General features: G+C 29.7%; 2 protein-coding genes across 2 annotated transcripts; both read right to left on the reverse strand.

Annotated features, from left to right (window-relative positions):
- Positions 1-871: 871 nt before the first annotated feature.
- Positions 872-2,418, reverse strand: LOC128958438 (uncharacterized). Its single transcript, XM_054304294.1, has 4 exons — positions 2,082-2,418; positions 1,506-2,011; positions 1,176-1,419; positions 872-1,088 (listed from the first exon to the last, which is right to left on the reverse strand). Exons 1-4 carry the CDS (start codon positions 2,380-2,382, stop codon positions 937-939), a joined length of 1,203 nt encoding a protein of 400 aa, XP_054160269.1. The 5' UTR covers positions 2,383-2,418; the 3' UTR covers positions 872-936.
- Positions 2,419-5,531: 3,113 nt separating this feature from the next.
- On the reverse strand, positions 5,532-13,856 carry LOC128957800 (small subunit processome component 20 homolog). The gene is made up of 3 exons (XM_054303613.1): positions 13,686-13,856; positions 5,742-13,592; positions 5,532-5,636 (listed from the first exon to the last, which is right to left on the reverse strand). The coding sequence occupies exons 1-3, from the start codon at positions 13,728-13,730 to the stop codon at positions 5,532-5,534; spliced, it is 8,001 nt and encodes a 2,666-aa protein (XP_054159588.1). The 5' UTR covers positions 13,731-13,856.
- Positions 13,857-14,788: the final 932 nt, after the last annotated feature.

The following is a 14,788-nucleotide window of genomic DNA, read 5'->3' on the forward strand; positions in this document are numbered from 1 at the left end:
TAACTTTATTTAGTGCATAATTTATAAAGTATTTTCTAGAAAATACATTACATTAATAAAATCGACTAAATTTTATTTTCAATAATTTTTTTTTTAAATAAATATTTTTTGTTTTATTTATTTATTTTTCTTCAAATATAACTACAGTATATTATATTCTATGAGTCATATAGTATATATGAAATACTACTACTACTACTAATTTTTAATTTAATAATAATAATACATTGAATACCACTATATTTATAACATAATTAAAACATACTATTAATAAATAGCTTAATATTTGGTTGCTTATAGAAACTTTGTATATTAATAGTAAAATGTTGATTAATAAAATTAGAATATATTTTTCTAATTTAAATATATATATATTTGCTAAGATGAATTAAATATACTTTTTTAAAAATTTTTAAAATGTGTATAATTTATGAATTGATAATTTTTGTTGTTGTAAATGAAAAATAATTGAATAGTTTAGAAATTAATTGATAAATTCTGTTACTTTATTCTGTTATCTTATTTTATTTGTATGTATTATATGTATACTTATTCCTATTTTTAGAATTATTATTTATAGAACATACAAAACATATTACTGTATGAGTATATATATTTTAATCATATATGTAGATTAAAACTGTAATTTATTAATTAATATTTATAAATTGTTATATATATATATATATACAGTATAATTAATAATAGAAAGTGCAATAGCAATGCACATGTAATAATGAATTTTTTAAAAACTTTTTTAATCCAAAAAAAACATTAAATAAAGATTGAAATTTGTATTCATTAAATAATTGACAAAAAATATAAATTTATAGAAAGATATGTAAAACTAAAAAAATCATTTTTTTGTGTGTGTAAAGTAATGTTTGTTTTTTCCTACCAAATAATAACCAAATAAAATGTTTTCAATTTCAAAATTTACTTCAAATCTGCTTCACTACGTGTGGTGTCGACATCGGAACGTATGGCTGGAATATCCGTGGGTTCTGTGTCTGCAGCTTTAGGATCGGTAGTCACTGCCGCTGGTGGTGACTGTAGAGGTATAGGCTTTTCTTTCGATGGTTTTGACTCTAAAAAAATCAAATTTACAATATTATATTAATTCATAACTTTAAAGAAATCAATGATTATTAGGACAACAGTTGATGACTACTAACGACAACAACAACATAGGATCAGACAAATGATTGCTAATATAATTAGTATTAATAGGATTATTATTAGTAGTATCCACAGCCATGACTTATCAGATGTCTTCTTTGAGTTGGGAGTAGTAGACGATTGGTCACCAGAACCGGTACTGTCAGTAGTTTTATTGATTGCAGTCTCAGTGCTGCTGGACTTCATGGGTGTTATTAGTGGCGATGTGTTATCACAGTTGAAGAACTTGTGTAACGAGTACTACAGTATAGGATAAAGTAAGAACAGGTAGTTTAGAATATATGTGTAAATAATATTTAAACAAATTTGTTTCAACGATGTCTTACCTCTTCTACTTCTTTCATTTCAGCTCCGCCATCGTGTGTAAGTTTATACCATTTTTTGTCTGCATCCATACCGTATGTCCATCCCTTGTGATAAATAAGTGCCACATAGAGTCGGATGGCGTCAACATCAACGTAATCTTCGTTAATATGATTGATATCGGTTTTCCTTTCGTAAACCTTTGGCATATTCTTTGATGTAATGTCTGCCGAAATGATTAACCTTTGATGTACAAGATTGTGGGCCAGACCGCCATAAATCCATTCCTCAGTATTAGTATATTTTAGAAATATACTTCCATTTACAATACCATTTTTATCCAAACCCCACGGCATTTCTGTATAGTTTTCTCCAACTGGTGCATACATATCGGCACCCATTTGATAGAATATATAACTAAAGCGTTTTCCTTGTCCTCCCCGTTGACCAAAAAGCAATACCACTGCAGGCTTTGAACCGTCATCTATCATAAATGAGCTGTTGATGGTGTGAAACTCTTTACTATCGACTATAAGTGCGAGAGAGAGATAGTGGTTAGCATATGAGTGAGAAACAAAAAAAACATTAAAAATACAAACTTTCTAGAAATATGTTTGACTTTTGTTTGCCGGGCAGTTCAGTCATGTCGTTGTCCGATATGATGGACCGGTAGCACACATCGGCTATACAGTAGAATAGCGTAGAATTTATGAGAAACGCATTTGTGATGGCTGTGGCCTTTTGTTGGTTTAAACTACAGTAGGTATTGCCATCACTACCACCATCAGAGTTGGTGGTAGTTTCAGGCAGTGCTCCAGAAGTCGCATTGAGGTTGTCGTCGCCGCTAATCGACATTAAGGCCACCAATAAGATAATAATTATATAATAAATGACAGACATATTATCAATTAGTTGGTTGAACTTTTCATACAATTAGTAATTGATTTTTATAACTATAGCAAACTTTGACTTCAAATTTATTTAAATATCAAATTAACTATCAAACTGTTAATTGTATTCACGAGTGTTTGTAGATTTCAGTATTATATTATATTTAACGAAATACAATGAATTAAACTTAATTGTCGACAATAAAACACTAGTGCGGGAAAAGAGATTATCACTAATAAAATATAATGAATTGATGATAATTATAAATTGTTAACATTTATGACATTTATTTGATAATTGCTGTATTGAAAACTATTGATTCAGTTGAAAACAGTATTCAAACTAAATTTTAATTAAATTCATAAATTTATATAATTTATTGGCTTAAATCTATATTATAGACAGCCAGTAAATACATTGTTGAGCGTGAATGCAATAAAATAAATATAAATTTATAAATTACTTATTTATAATTACAGTATAATTAATTATAATTATAGTACTATTTCAAAACACATAAATACTATGGTAAATATAGATTATAATTTAAATTATATAAATATATTTCTGGAAATTTTTATTTTTAATAAATCAACTCAAGTCCATACGCGTCAATCTAATTGTAAAAACTATAAATTATTTGCCATAGAAGTTATTTTTTTTAATTATTAATTAAATTAATAATTAAATTAAAAAATGAGAATCATTAATGTATTTATTTTGCAAAAAATTGTTTTACCAAAAATTTATAACAAATGTTTTTTATCAGATATATAAAAATTAAAAAAAAAGAGACAATAGTTATATATTTTTATATAAATATAATAATCGGTTTAATTGAAACATAAGACTAAACAAATCATTTTAGTTAATAACTTAGTTAATAAATCCAAAAAATAATTATTATTTATATAATATTACACTATAAGACCAATTGTAGAAAATTATGTCAAAAATTGTGTGTATAATATTGATATTATGATCTCTAACACAAAAGAGTTAAAAATAATTGTATTGACAATCAAATTGATAACAAATTGACCGAATTATAACAATTATTAAATTGAATTAATATTTACTTAAATAATTTTAAAAACATTTAAAATGAACTTACATTTATATACTGTACAGTAATTAATATAACAAATCAATTGTAAATATAATCAGATAAATAATTATGTTTTGAGAAAATAAAATCAATGTTAAAAAATACAGTTATATATATGAAAATATACTGTAGTAGTAATAATAGAAATTTGATTAATTAATTAATTAATTAAAATAATGACAAAACAATTGTCACAATTTCTGTGACGGCGTCGATGTTTTGGTAAAATATGTTTGAAACCTTTGATTTGGTTGACAACCATTCAATTGATTCAAAACATTATTCTTATAATTATCATTACGTTGTTGTTGTTGTTGTGGACACTGATTGGGTGATTCATCTCCGGTAAAGACATGAGATTCAATTGATAACATATCACACGTCATATTGGAAAAGGAGTCTTCACTTTGACTGACCATCGGTTGGTCGTTAAGATCACACTCTTTGAGATCGTGAGAGAAATCCAAATCAACGACATTTGGATTCATTGAACAAATGGGACTCAAATGTGTGATACGACTCGATAACCAAGTTTTTCGCCAATCGGGAGAATAAATGGGAGAAAACATGTTTTGACTGTCAATTGTCTCGAAAGCGCTGTCTTTCGGCGATCGGGAGTTTGCAGTGTCCACCAAATGGCGTTCTTCCTTATCAAACAGTTTCTTCTTTTGTCTCGATTTTGAACAATTTAAGGGAGTTTTGAAACAATCAACAGATAGATCATTAGGACTAATGGAGTGATATTCAGGTGACCTCATGGATGACCGCAATTCAGACACACTCGACGATTGCTCGCAAGAGTAACTCATTTCTTCAGTCTCAGTAAAAACTCTTGGATCAACTCTTTCCGATCTTTCGGGAGTCTTAGGCGATGGGATTATCTTTTTCTGCGAAAAATACCATTCGTTTTCATTGTCCAATTCTTTACTGACAATACGTTCATCGATGTCTCGATAGAAGTCAAAGTTGTCTTCAATGTTAGAGAAGTCGCACGGATCCAACTGAGCGATCTGATCGATAGACCAATTGAACGATTGATCCAATGGTGTCATTCGCGAGTACTTCTTTGTGGGCGTCTTGTAGTTAGCGGTGCCGCAGATGGTCGGCGAACAAAGTCTCGGCAATGAAGACATAAATCTGATATAAGACACTTCCCGCGACTCTTGGCTGCTATCATCGTCATCGGTCAACAAATTACTTTCGGTACTAAATTGACGGCCAATTAATTGTTTTGTCGGCGACGACGACGACGACAACTCCGAAGACGTTATCATTTTGTTTTAACAATGCGTTTGAATGAATGGTTCGGTAAAGTGTGTGTAAGCCGTCAAAAGTGATGTCAATTTAGTGGTCAAAACAAAACAGTCAAAACATATTTTGATTTTTGTGTTTAAAGTTTAAACACGTGTTAAAAATACATTTAAAATAATATGATATGAATTTAAATAGTTATTCATTGTTTATATAAAACTTTATTATTATTATTATTGTTTGAAATATACTTTTGATATTTAAATTTCAATTTCAAATATTGAGCGCATGTCTAGAGTTTTGATTATTTACTGTCTCAACGGTTATTATAATACTGTACACAACACTACTGTATTGACTGTATTGTATTGACTACAGTATAATAATGTATTAAACGTCTAGCGATAGTATATTGTAGAGAGTGAATGACATTTAAAACATTCAAATAATTAATGAAATAAAGCCTAAGTTTATTTGAACCAAACTTTTTAATTATTATTTAATTTTTATTAACACAAACACACAATTTTTATAAGATATTTATTTATTTTCTTTTATTATTATTAATACATTACCTATTTTTAACATATAAATTACATACATATAAATTATGATATTATTTGATAAAACTTAATTTATAACTTTAATAAATTTATTTAAAAAAAAATAATTTAATTTTATCCAAAATATATATCTTCACAAATATATTTATCATTTCATAAAATACATACTAAACAAAACTATTAATTGCATTTTAATTAACTTTTAATTAAATATATATATATATATATAAATGAAATCAATTTCTTGACTTAAAGTTTGCAATTTTTCTTTTCTTCGATTCGTTGAGCTTCTGGTGTTTCATTATCTTTCGTTTCGCACTTTGTATTACATCCGTCACCGACTGAATGATGTCATTAGTGTAAAACAAATAATGAAAACAAAAAACAAACAAAAATAATTGTATAATTAATAATCAGTAAATAAGTAATCAATTTAAAAATCACACCTCAATTGCATCGTTTTTCTTGCGCTCCAATCGTTTGAGTGTCAGTTTAGTCCGGGCTTTCGTATAATAATCGCTAAACCTTTCGGTTCCGATAATAGACTTAAACAATTGCAACACTTGTTTTACAAGAACCGTCACTTCATTGTTGTTGTTGTCGTTACTGGTATTATCCGAGTTTGTCTCTTCGCGGCAAAGTATAGGCAAAAAATTTGGTAAATAGTTAGCCAATCGATCACTTCCTAACTCTACGGCCACGGCTGCCATCCATTTAATAATACAGATCCTCTTTTTTGTTTGATGCGGACTATTAGTCCACTCGTATTTAGCTTCAAATATCAATTTGTTTGTCAACCATTTAAAGTCCGGTGATTTTGGATTGTCATTCAATGAATAGATGAAAAATCGCGAAACAAAAACCAAATTCTTAATAATTTGTTCGCTAATAATGTCTGCATTGTAAATGTCTCGAAAAAGTAAACAAAATTTTGATGTCAATTGTCTTAATTTGTCGTTAGTATCAGATAATAGATACTCTGATTGTGAGTCCATTTGCCGATTAGCGTTGTCGGCCAAAAATTCAATGGTGTATTGCGAAAATAATTGACCAAAAATTTGTGTACAAATCACACGAACCCAGAGATGTGGATGTAGTAAATGATAGTTTAAGATATAGTCAAATATTGTATTGACTTCATCGCTAAATTGACTTTTCTTAATAAACTGTGGATCAGCTTTCATTACTTTTATAAATAGATTCATGTGTTGATAAACTAGACTATCGGAGCTCTTTGTAATATCTTCCTCATCAGCTGATTCATATCTGGTTGGATCTAATTGTTGCCTAATTAATGGCAAAATATGTGATAACCTATTCATGAAATCATTTTTCTCGATAGTCATAAACAGAGAGCATAAGTGTGAGGCTAACAGTGTTTGCAGACGTGATGAAGATTTAAGCCATGGTATGACTATATCGTTGAACAACTGATTTCTATCGGTTTGCGTCAGTTTTTTCAGTAACTTAATTATCAGATCTGCCACTAGTTTCTTGAGATGACCTTCTGTTTCATTGATCAATCGGGAAGAAAGAGCCACAAAAAATAAGCTCATATTCTTTCGGGCAAAATCATAGGTCAGTGTCGGTATGATATGGTTTAGTACGTATAGTGCAGACTCTCTACCGGCCGGAACACTATACTCGAGATGTTTTATATAGAAATGGATTCTTTTGGTTAGATTATTGCCATTAAAATAATCGTTTAGATATTTGACTGACAATTCGGTGCAATTATTTTTAACTGAATCGCTCTGTGATGTGACCGACATTTCGGCTACTCTTTTCATAATCCGATGCAATGATTTTGATTGATATCTGCGATGTAATATTGATTTCAATATTGTAAAGACCGTCGATTGACTCGTCTCTGTACTCAAGTCTTGGTCAACATATGATAACAGAACTGTCATTTGGTTGTCGCTAATAGTAATATCATTTCTATATTTAATGAATAAACTTAATGTCTTAAAACATAGCAAAACCAGTTGGACGTTATCGTCCTGTCTGTCGGTGATACCAAACGAGGCGTATTTGTGAAGCAAAACAAATACGGTTTTCATTATATTTTCCGAGTGATTGCCAAATGATGGCAATTCTGCAAACTTAGTGTACATTAAATAAAGCGATTGAAGCGATAGTGTTGTCAGTTTGGGATCTTTTGCATCCAATATATTGCCTAAAAGTTCAATAAATGGATCCAAAAGTGATAGGTGTTCATCATTTGAGGCCTCCATTCTCTTTTGTTTAATGAGGGCTAAGAAGCTGTTTAATGCAAACTCAATGATAACGTGAGAGTTGGAGGTCTCACCAATTTTGGCCACTTTATGAACTCTTTGATAGATTGGTTTCTCTATTATAAATGAATCGACTCTTTCTACTATTGCTTTCTTTTGATTATTATTTTTATTGTCTTCAGTTTTTAATCGCAAGTCTGGAATCATGTCATTCATTAAACCATAAATAAAAAGCAATAATGTTTTCTCGTTTAGCGCTGCGTTAGATATTAATCCCTGTCCTACTTTGCTGAGACATTGCGATACCTTTCTAACAATTTTATGATTTTGTGCCTCAGATAGTGTAGTCTTTAATGGCACCAATAATTGTGGTAAACTCTGTTCGCTAACAAATGTACCTAATATTTGAAAAATTTCATAACTCTTATGTTTCTTTGCTTCTTTGAATTTAGTCGTTATCTTTGAGACATCTTTCTCTTCAGAAAGATCACCAAATAGTTCTAAAGTACAGACTTCTAGTATAGTTACCAAACATTTGTCGAGATCACCGGACTTTAGTTGTGGTTTAAGACCCGAAAGAATAGCATGAACTGTATAGACAAAGACGTGTCGTTGATATCCTTTTGCTAGCGTTGCGCGCATTTCTTTCAAAGCATACATCAAATACTTGGGTCCTAATGTTTCCATCACTTTGACGAATGTATTTCTGGCCAAATCTCTTATACTTTGAGCTCTCGACTGCAAGAAGTGACACAAACGCAAGAAAACACTCGTTGTGTTTGTCCTCATAACTTGAGGATTGGCATCAATGGACTTCAATAACTTTATTATCGCCAAAGCAATGGCTATTCTGTGACTGTCTTTGCTTTCTGGGAACTCATCCTTCGTTAGCGAGTCGTAGGCGAACTCTATTTGAGATTTTTGATGCAAACATTTGTTCAAAAGTGGTAATAAATTATTGACAATCGCATCGTATATCTTATTATAAGATCTTATTAATTCATTTGCTTTCAATTCATTTATTTTCATTCCAATGTCATTATCATTATCCTCTTCATCTTCCATTTCAATATCTTCGTTATCATCAATAATAGTGTCATCAATTGAATCATTAGATTGCGAAAATGTTTTATAAGAAAAGTTGTCTAAAATCGATGATATAATTTTAATATTGATTTTTTGATCTCCTTTTTGTTGGATCAATAGATTGATATAATATTTTAATTGAGAGTAATATTTATTCCAATAGATGTGTTTTGAGAAGACACCGATGGCCTCAGTGGATGCGCTGACAAGTCCCGCGTGTTTAGTATATTGTTCATCAGTTAGAAAATTTGTGGTCAACGGTATCAAGAAATCAATGATAATTCTTTGCGACAATGATTTGACGAGTTCTTCATTTTTGGCCAAACGATTTAAGGCACGAGTTCTTCGATGAATTTGAATGTGTTTAATATTTCGCCAAAAATCAATTTCTTCGTCTTCTTTATTACAAAGAAGAGCCAATTGTTGTAAAACTGGATTTCGTTTGCCATTGATTTCAATCATAGACAACAATATGTCGATCAATTCGTGTCTTGTCGTCTCGTTTTTGTTTCTCATTCCTTTAGCTATTGTTGAATACAACAGCAATTTAATGACCATTTCGTTGAACAGATTGTTATCATCAAAATCTTCAAATTTCTTCAATACAATTGATATTGTGTTTACAGATGACTCGCGAATTGCCAAATCAGCGCACGATTTAATAAAATGAATACAATTATAAAAAATAATTGATATAAAGTCAAAATTGAATTCATTTCTTGTAATTGATTCTATCGTTGCATTGATAGTCTTGAATGCATCCAAACGTTTAGCAAAATCTGGTTCTTCAGGAAACCTTGGATTATAAGCGTTGAGATTTGTTATAATTTTTGCCAATTCTGACAATTGTTGATCATTTTGTGTTAACACTTCAATGGCAGCACATAATTCTGGTCGCGAGGAACAGCTCGATATAGTGGAAAATAATGGTATCATTGATCTTAAAATGTGGTTAATATCGTGATCGAGATGTTTGACCAAATGAACCAATGCTTTAATGGTATGATATTCTTTCTGTTCGTCATTTTTATTCATATCGATACTATTGATCAATAATATGATTAACTTAAAGCTTTCATCCGATTGGGTCACATAAGAGCTGAGTCGCGACAAAATATTAAGCTCTTGTTCGCTGAAACTGCTATTCTTCTTCTTCTTTGACGCCTTCGTCTCATTTTTCCTTTTTTCATAGCTTACGTAAATTCGGTTCAATATATCTGATGTAAATGGCAGCAAAACAGCTGTTCCTAAACTGATTGCATCTTTATTTTTGTCGTCGACAGACATTATTAAATCACAATCATTGACAATGATTTGCGAAATGTTTTTCTCATCAAAATCGCTAAAATTATCCAAAATTAGCAAATTATTAAACAAATCGGTGATAGCAGTGATCACAGAAGTTTGACACTTAGGATTTGAATAAAGTTTTACAATTGCAGAAATCGGTGTCAATTGTCTGTCTTCGGGATGTCGTTTGGCTAATATCTTGAAATATCTGGAATTTTGGGTCATTCTGTTTAAAAATTTTAGCAATGGTGACGATGTGGTTAAACTTTCTGTGTCCAGATGTGTCAGTAGTGGCCAAATAAGACTCTCGAAGATGGCATCGATTTCGACACTCGAATAGTTGTATGCGTCAAATGTTTCAAAGAAAGTCGTAATAATTTTGAAACAATGGCTACGAATATCTTTCAAACGGATAACCGAGTGATCATTAATTGTTTGTCGAAGTTTATTGTCCAACAAGTGTGAGACTATTGTCGAGACGACGACAACAACTTTGAAGATATAGGAAGTGACGGCTTCGGAATGATTGCCCAAATGTTTCAAAACGAAAGCCAATGTTCTGATCATTGCTTGCATTTGGCGTAATGGTGTCATCGCTTTGATGTCAATATTGGTGATAATTGTTTCATGAAGATCACGGTAATCGTGACCAATAAACTCAACAATTGGTGCAAAAACAAAATCAAGAAACAGAATCAGCTCATTCTGGTTAAAGGCTGACAATACCTTCAAAATTATTGAACGGCGAAAGTCAGACGTATTTTTGCCGTGTTTTTTGGTACCATTAATGGCCATCATTTTGCCGTAAAGTATTCTCATGAGTATTGGCACAATCTTCTCGCGATTTTCATTTTGTAGCAAATTTTTATCGCTTTCAGTGTTCAATATCAGTGAATAAATCTCCGATTTGAAAGTCTTTTCATCAATTAATCGCAAAAAGTCTTCATTAAAGTCGTTCATAAATGAATTTTTATAGGATATAATACAATTGAATGCGTGTTTCTGTAGGTGAGAGTCGGGACTAATCAATAAATTCAGATAAATCTCCAGAAGTTCTTTCTCTCGATATAAAGCCTTAGGGTTTTTAAACTTTGCAAATATCGATAGATAAGTGAAAAAGGTTTTCCACAAACTTTTACGACTGATCTTTGATTTTGATGTTTCAATCGCCGAATCATTATTATCGAAATCGTCATCAACTAAGTCGATGTCCATCAATAAACTTTTATTTTCACCGCTAATATCATCGCGTGAATTGTGAGCATAAATCAGTTGCGACATCATTTCATTGTCCAAAAAGTTAAACAAAATGGGAACCAATTCGCGATTCAATGGCTCAACCAGTACGGCCACTGATTCAAAAATTTTTAATACAAGTATCCTATGATTAACATAATCGGGTCGATTTGGTAAATGATTTACAAAACAGTTATTCATACAATGTTTGCTATTTAAATAATTATTGATATCATTTTGATAATAATTTGGTTCAAACACATCATCGGAGTAAATAAGTTGTATTGTTTGTGTCAAATGTGCAAACAGTATATCGAAAACTGATCTCTTATTATCGTAACCCTTGGCATAGCTTTCAATAAGTCGTTGAATCGGTTGCCATAAAACCGATAGGTTTTCGTACAGAACTCCTAACATGTAATGAATGGGCAACTCATCGAAGTTGAGACCACCGATTGTGTTCATTGGGATCAACTTCTTGACCGATGGATATTCAAGATTCTGAAGAATTCTTAGTTTAGTTCTGTATTGATTTAAATCATTTGGTATTAGTTCTGATTCGAAACAAATGTCTATATTTGACAACGATTTTACATCAGTTGGATCTTCACACGGAGGACGAGGCAAATCAAATAATGTCATCAAATGTAATGCATTAAGTCTTCTTACTTTACAAAATGATGATAAATTCTTCTCGAGTGATATCTTATAAATCGACTCCAAAATAGTTATGTCAACAGATTTTTTATTAGTCAACTTATTAAATGAAAGATATAAATCAAAAGCTTGAAGTACTTCAGTGTTATGTTGATTGCTATTAACTAAATCGATGAAGAATTTCGGTGATAATTCATCTATAGATTCATTATTCTTGAGAATAATTAATGCTATAATAGCTTCGACCAAACAATAACCTAACCATCGATTATCACAATATCTGGAAGAGACACGTGATTCAAGTTCTTCAATAGTCTTGGCAATTGTCAGAGAAATACTTGATTTATCATTAATTGGTATAAAATTTGGTAAACAAACCAAAATAGACCATAATATCTTCGGTTCAATTGTTTTAGTCATCACATCAATCATTGTTTGACACAAATTATCGCTAAATTTAAGTACATATTTTGCTATAGTATTGACATCTTTTCCATATATAGGTCGCCGACGTTTTGTTAGTATTAATTCAGTCAATAATTTTAATGATATTTGAAAGTCATTTGATTCATAGCAATCAGTTTTTAAATATTTGCTACAAAATGTCAAAAGTGATGGCAAAATAATTCGTTCAAATGGTGAACAATTGAAAACACTGGACACAAAACTTGAGATCTGATCGATTGTCAACTGATTGTTGACAAATATATTTGATTGGATCAATTCAATGTCTTCAGTAGATAAAGAACTGTAACAATTAAATAACATATTACTCAATGATTTTAACACAATGTTAATGTCGATTTCATTTAATTGATGGTTAACTAAACAATTAGCTAAAAAGTTGATCACTTTTGTTGAATTGATCACTAGATGACAATTTTTGTATCCAATAACTAAATTTAAAAGTGGTATCACTTTCTTAAAAGCAATTGTCTCGGATGTGCTGTCAATTAATAGCGACTTCCATATGAGCTCAGAGTTGTCTTTAGATATAAATTCAATTATTTGCCTAAACATATAGGCAATGGTTTCATCTAAACATTTATGATTTCTTTTATAATATTCAACAAATAACAAATCAATGAAAGATTTGCCAAAACTGTTAAAGTTTTTGTTGACACCTTTGATGGTCTGAAAGAGCAGTTGTCCGATGCCTTCGACAAGCTTTGGATTATTGATGACACTATCAAACAGAGTGTTAATGATAGTCGACTTGTTGTTTGCCTTTCTTAAGAGGAATGACACCGATTCTGATGTAAATTCTCTGATATAACTCTTTTTGCTTTCAAGAAGTTTTTCAAACAAATGGTAATTTTTGTCAAACTCTTTGTTAATATATTTTGATAGATATTTGAAAAGAAATGTCAGACAAACAAAACAATTTTCAATCAAATCGGTATCCGTTGTATTCAGCAAATCGGCCAAAGATGCAAACAGTCTGTCAAAGTATTCATAGAAATCAGTGTTGAGATCGCGAGCTAATGATACGATCAACTCTAAGACCACATCATTAGCCAAATTGTCATTAATCTGTAGGTTAGCCACCAATATGTCAATCAACTCATTCTTCCGGTTGATTATCTGTGGCAATGTCTGCACGGAAACAATAGTACCGATCGATCGGCGCAAGTCGTCAAAGTGTTGGCTACAGTTAAGGTCAAACCACTTTTCGTAGGTTATGGCAAAATAGGTGATGTTGTCATCGATGTCCACATTGTTGACACCTTTCTTGACATTGTGTAAGAGCGAGACATTCACTTTAGACAAGCGATCGTTGAATGACTCAAACTATAAGACAATCAACAAAAATAATGCAAAAAACAGTTAGGATTTTATTGGATCAGCTCTCGGATCTGACAATTCATATTATTCAATGCTTACTTTGAAAGTATTATCCAACTTATGAGACACCGGTTTGGTCTTCATGTTGTTCGGTGTCTTAGAGCGGATCACAAAAAACAATCACTTATTTAGAGATAAATTTGTGTCAAAAAAAATTATTTTCAAAACACATGTTTTGATAGCTATTTGAGTGCTTTAACTGTAAGCACGTGTTGTGTGTGTACTCAACAAACATTGCAATAAAATTTTACTATTAATAAACAGTGACTGAAAATAACGGGCCATTCATAGCATGTGTTACATTATTATTGTTAGTAATTACAACCATTATATTAATAGATATTAATTTAAATTTAATTTACATTTGAATTTTGGTAATTTTATTATAATTATTATTATAATTTACAAATGATTTTTAAAAAAAATAATTAAATTTTTATTAATTATTATTATTATTACTAATAAATACTAAACTAAGTTATAATAACTAATGTAGTAATAGTATTCAACATATTTAGTATCTTTATTACACAATACAAATACTTTTGTCAAAATTTTTATTATACAATTAATATACAATTTTTGTGTTTTAAAGCATTAAATATTAATATTTAATTAATTATACAAATATTTTTTTATTAATCTAATGAAATCTAGAATAATTATATTGTTAATCATTACGACAATTTAAATATTTAATCTCAAGAAAAATAATAATAAATTTGATATTAATTAGATTACTAAACATTATTAGTTTACATTTTGTTGAAAATGCAATTTTGCAAAATTATTATAATTTCGGCATTAAGTTGGCATAAATTACTGTAATTTGAAAAAATTGATTTTTAAACTTAATTCTGCAAACATATTGTATTACATAACATTTATAGTGTTTAAATTTTATAAAAATTATATATATATATATTGTATACAGAATTTAAATATTATATTATTCTTACAATAATATTCTTTAATTTATTGTTTATTATCTAAAATATTATCTGGTATTATAATTATAATTTTTTCAAAAAAAACATTAGATTATTATAAATATATTAATTATAATGTAGTTTAATGCATTAAATATTTATTATTGTATGATATATTTTAGTTAATTTAATTTGTATAATTAAAAAAATTAC

Source organism: Oppia nitens, unplaced genomic scaffold (assembly GCF_028296485.1).
Source record: "Oppia nitens isolate AA-2021 unplaced genomic scaffold, nextdenovo-longstitch-racon4-pilon3 scaffold3_pilon_pilon_pilon, whole genome shotgun sequence".
Lineage (NCBI taxonomy): Eukaryota > Metazoa > Arthropoda > Arachnida > Sarcoptiformes > Oppiidae > Oppia > Oppia nitens.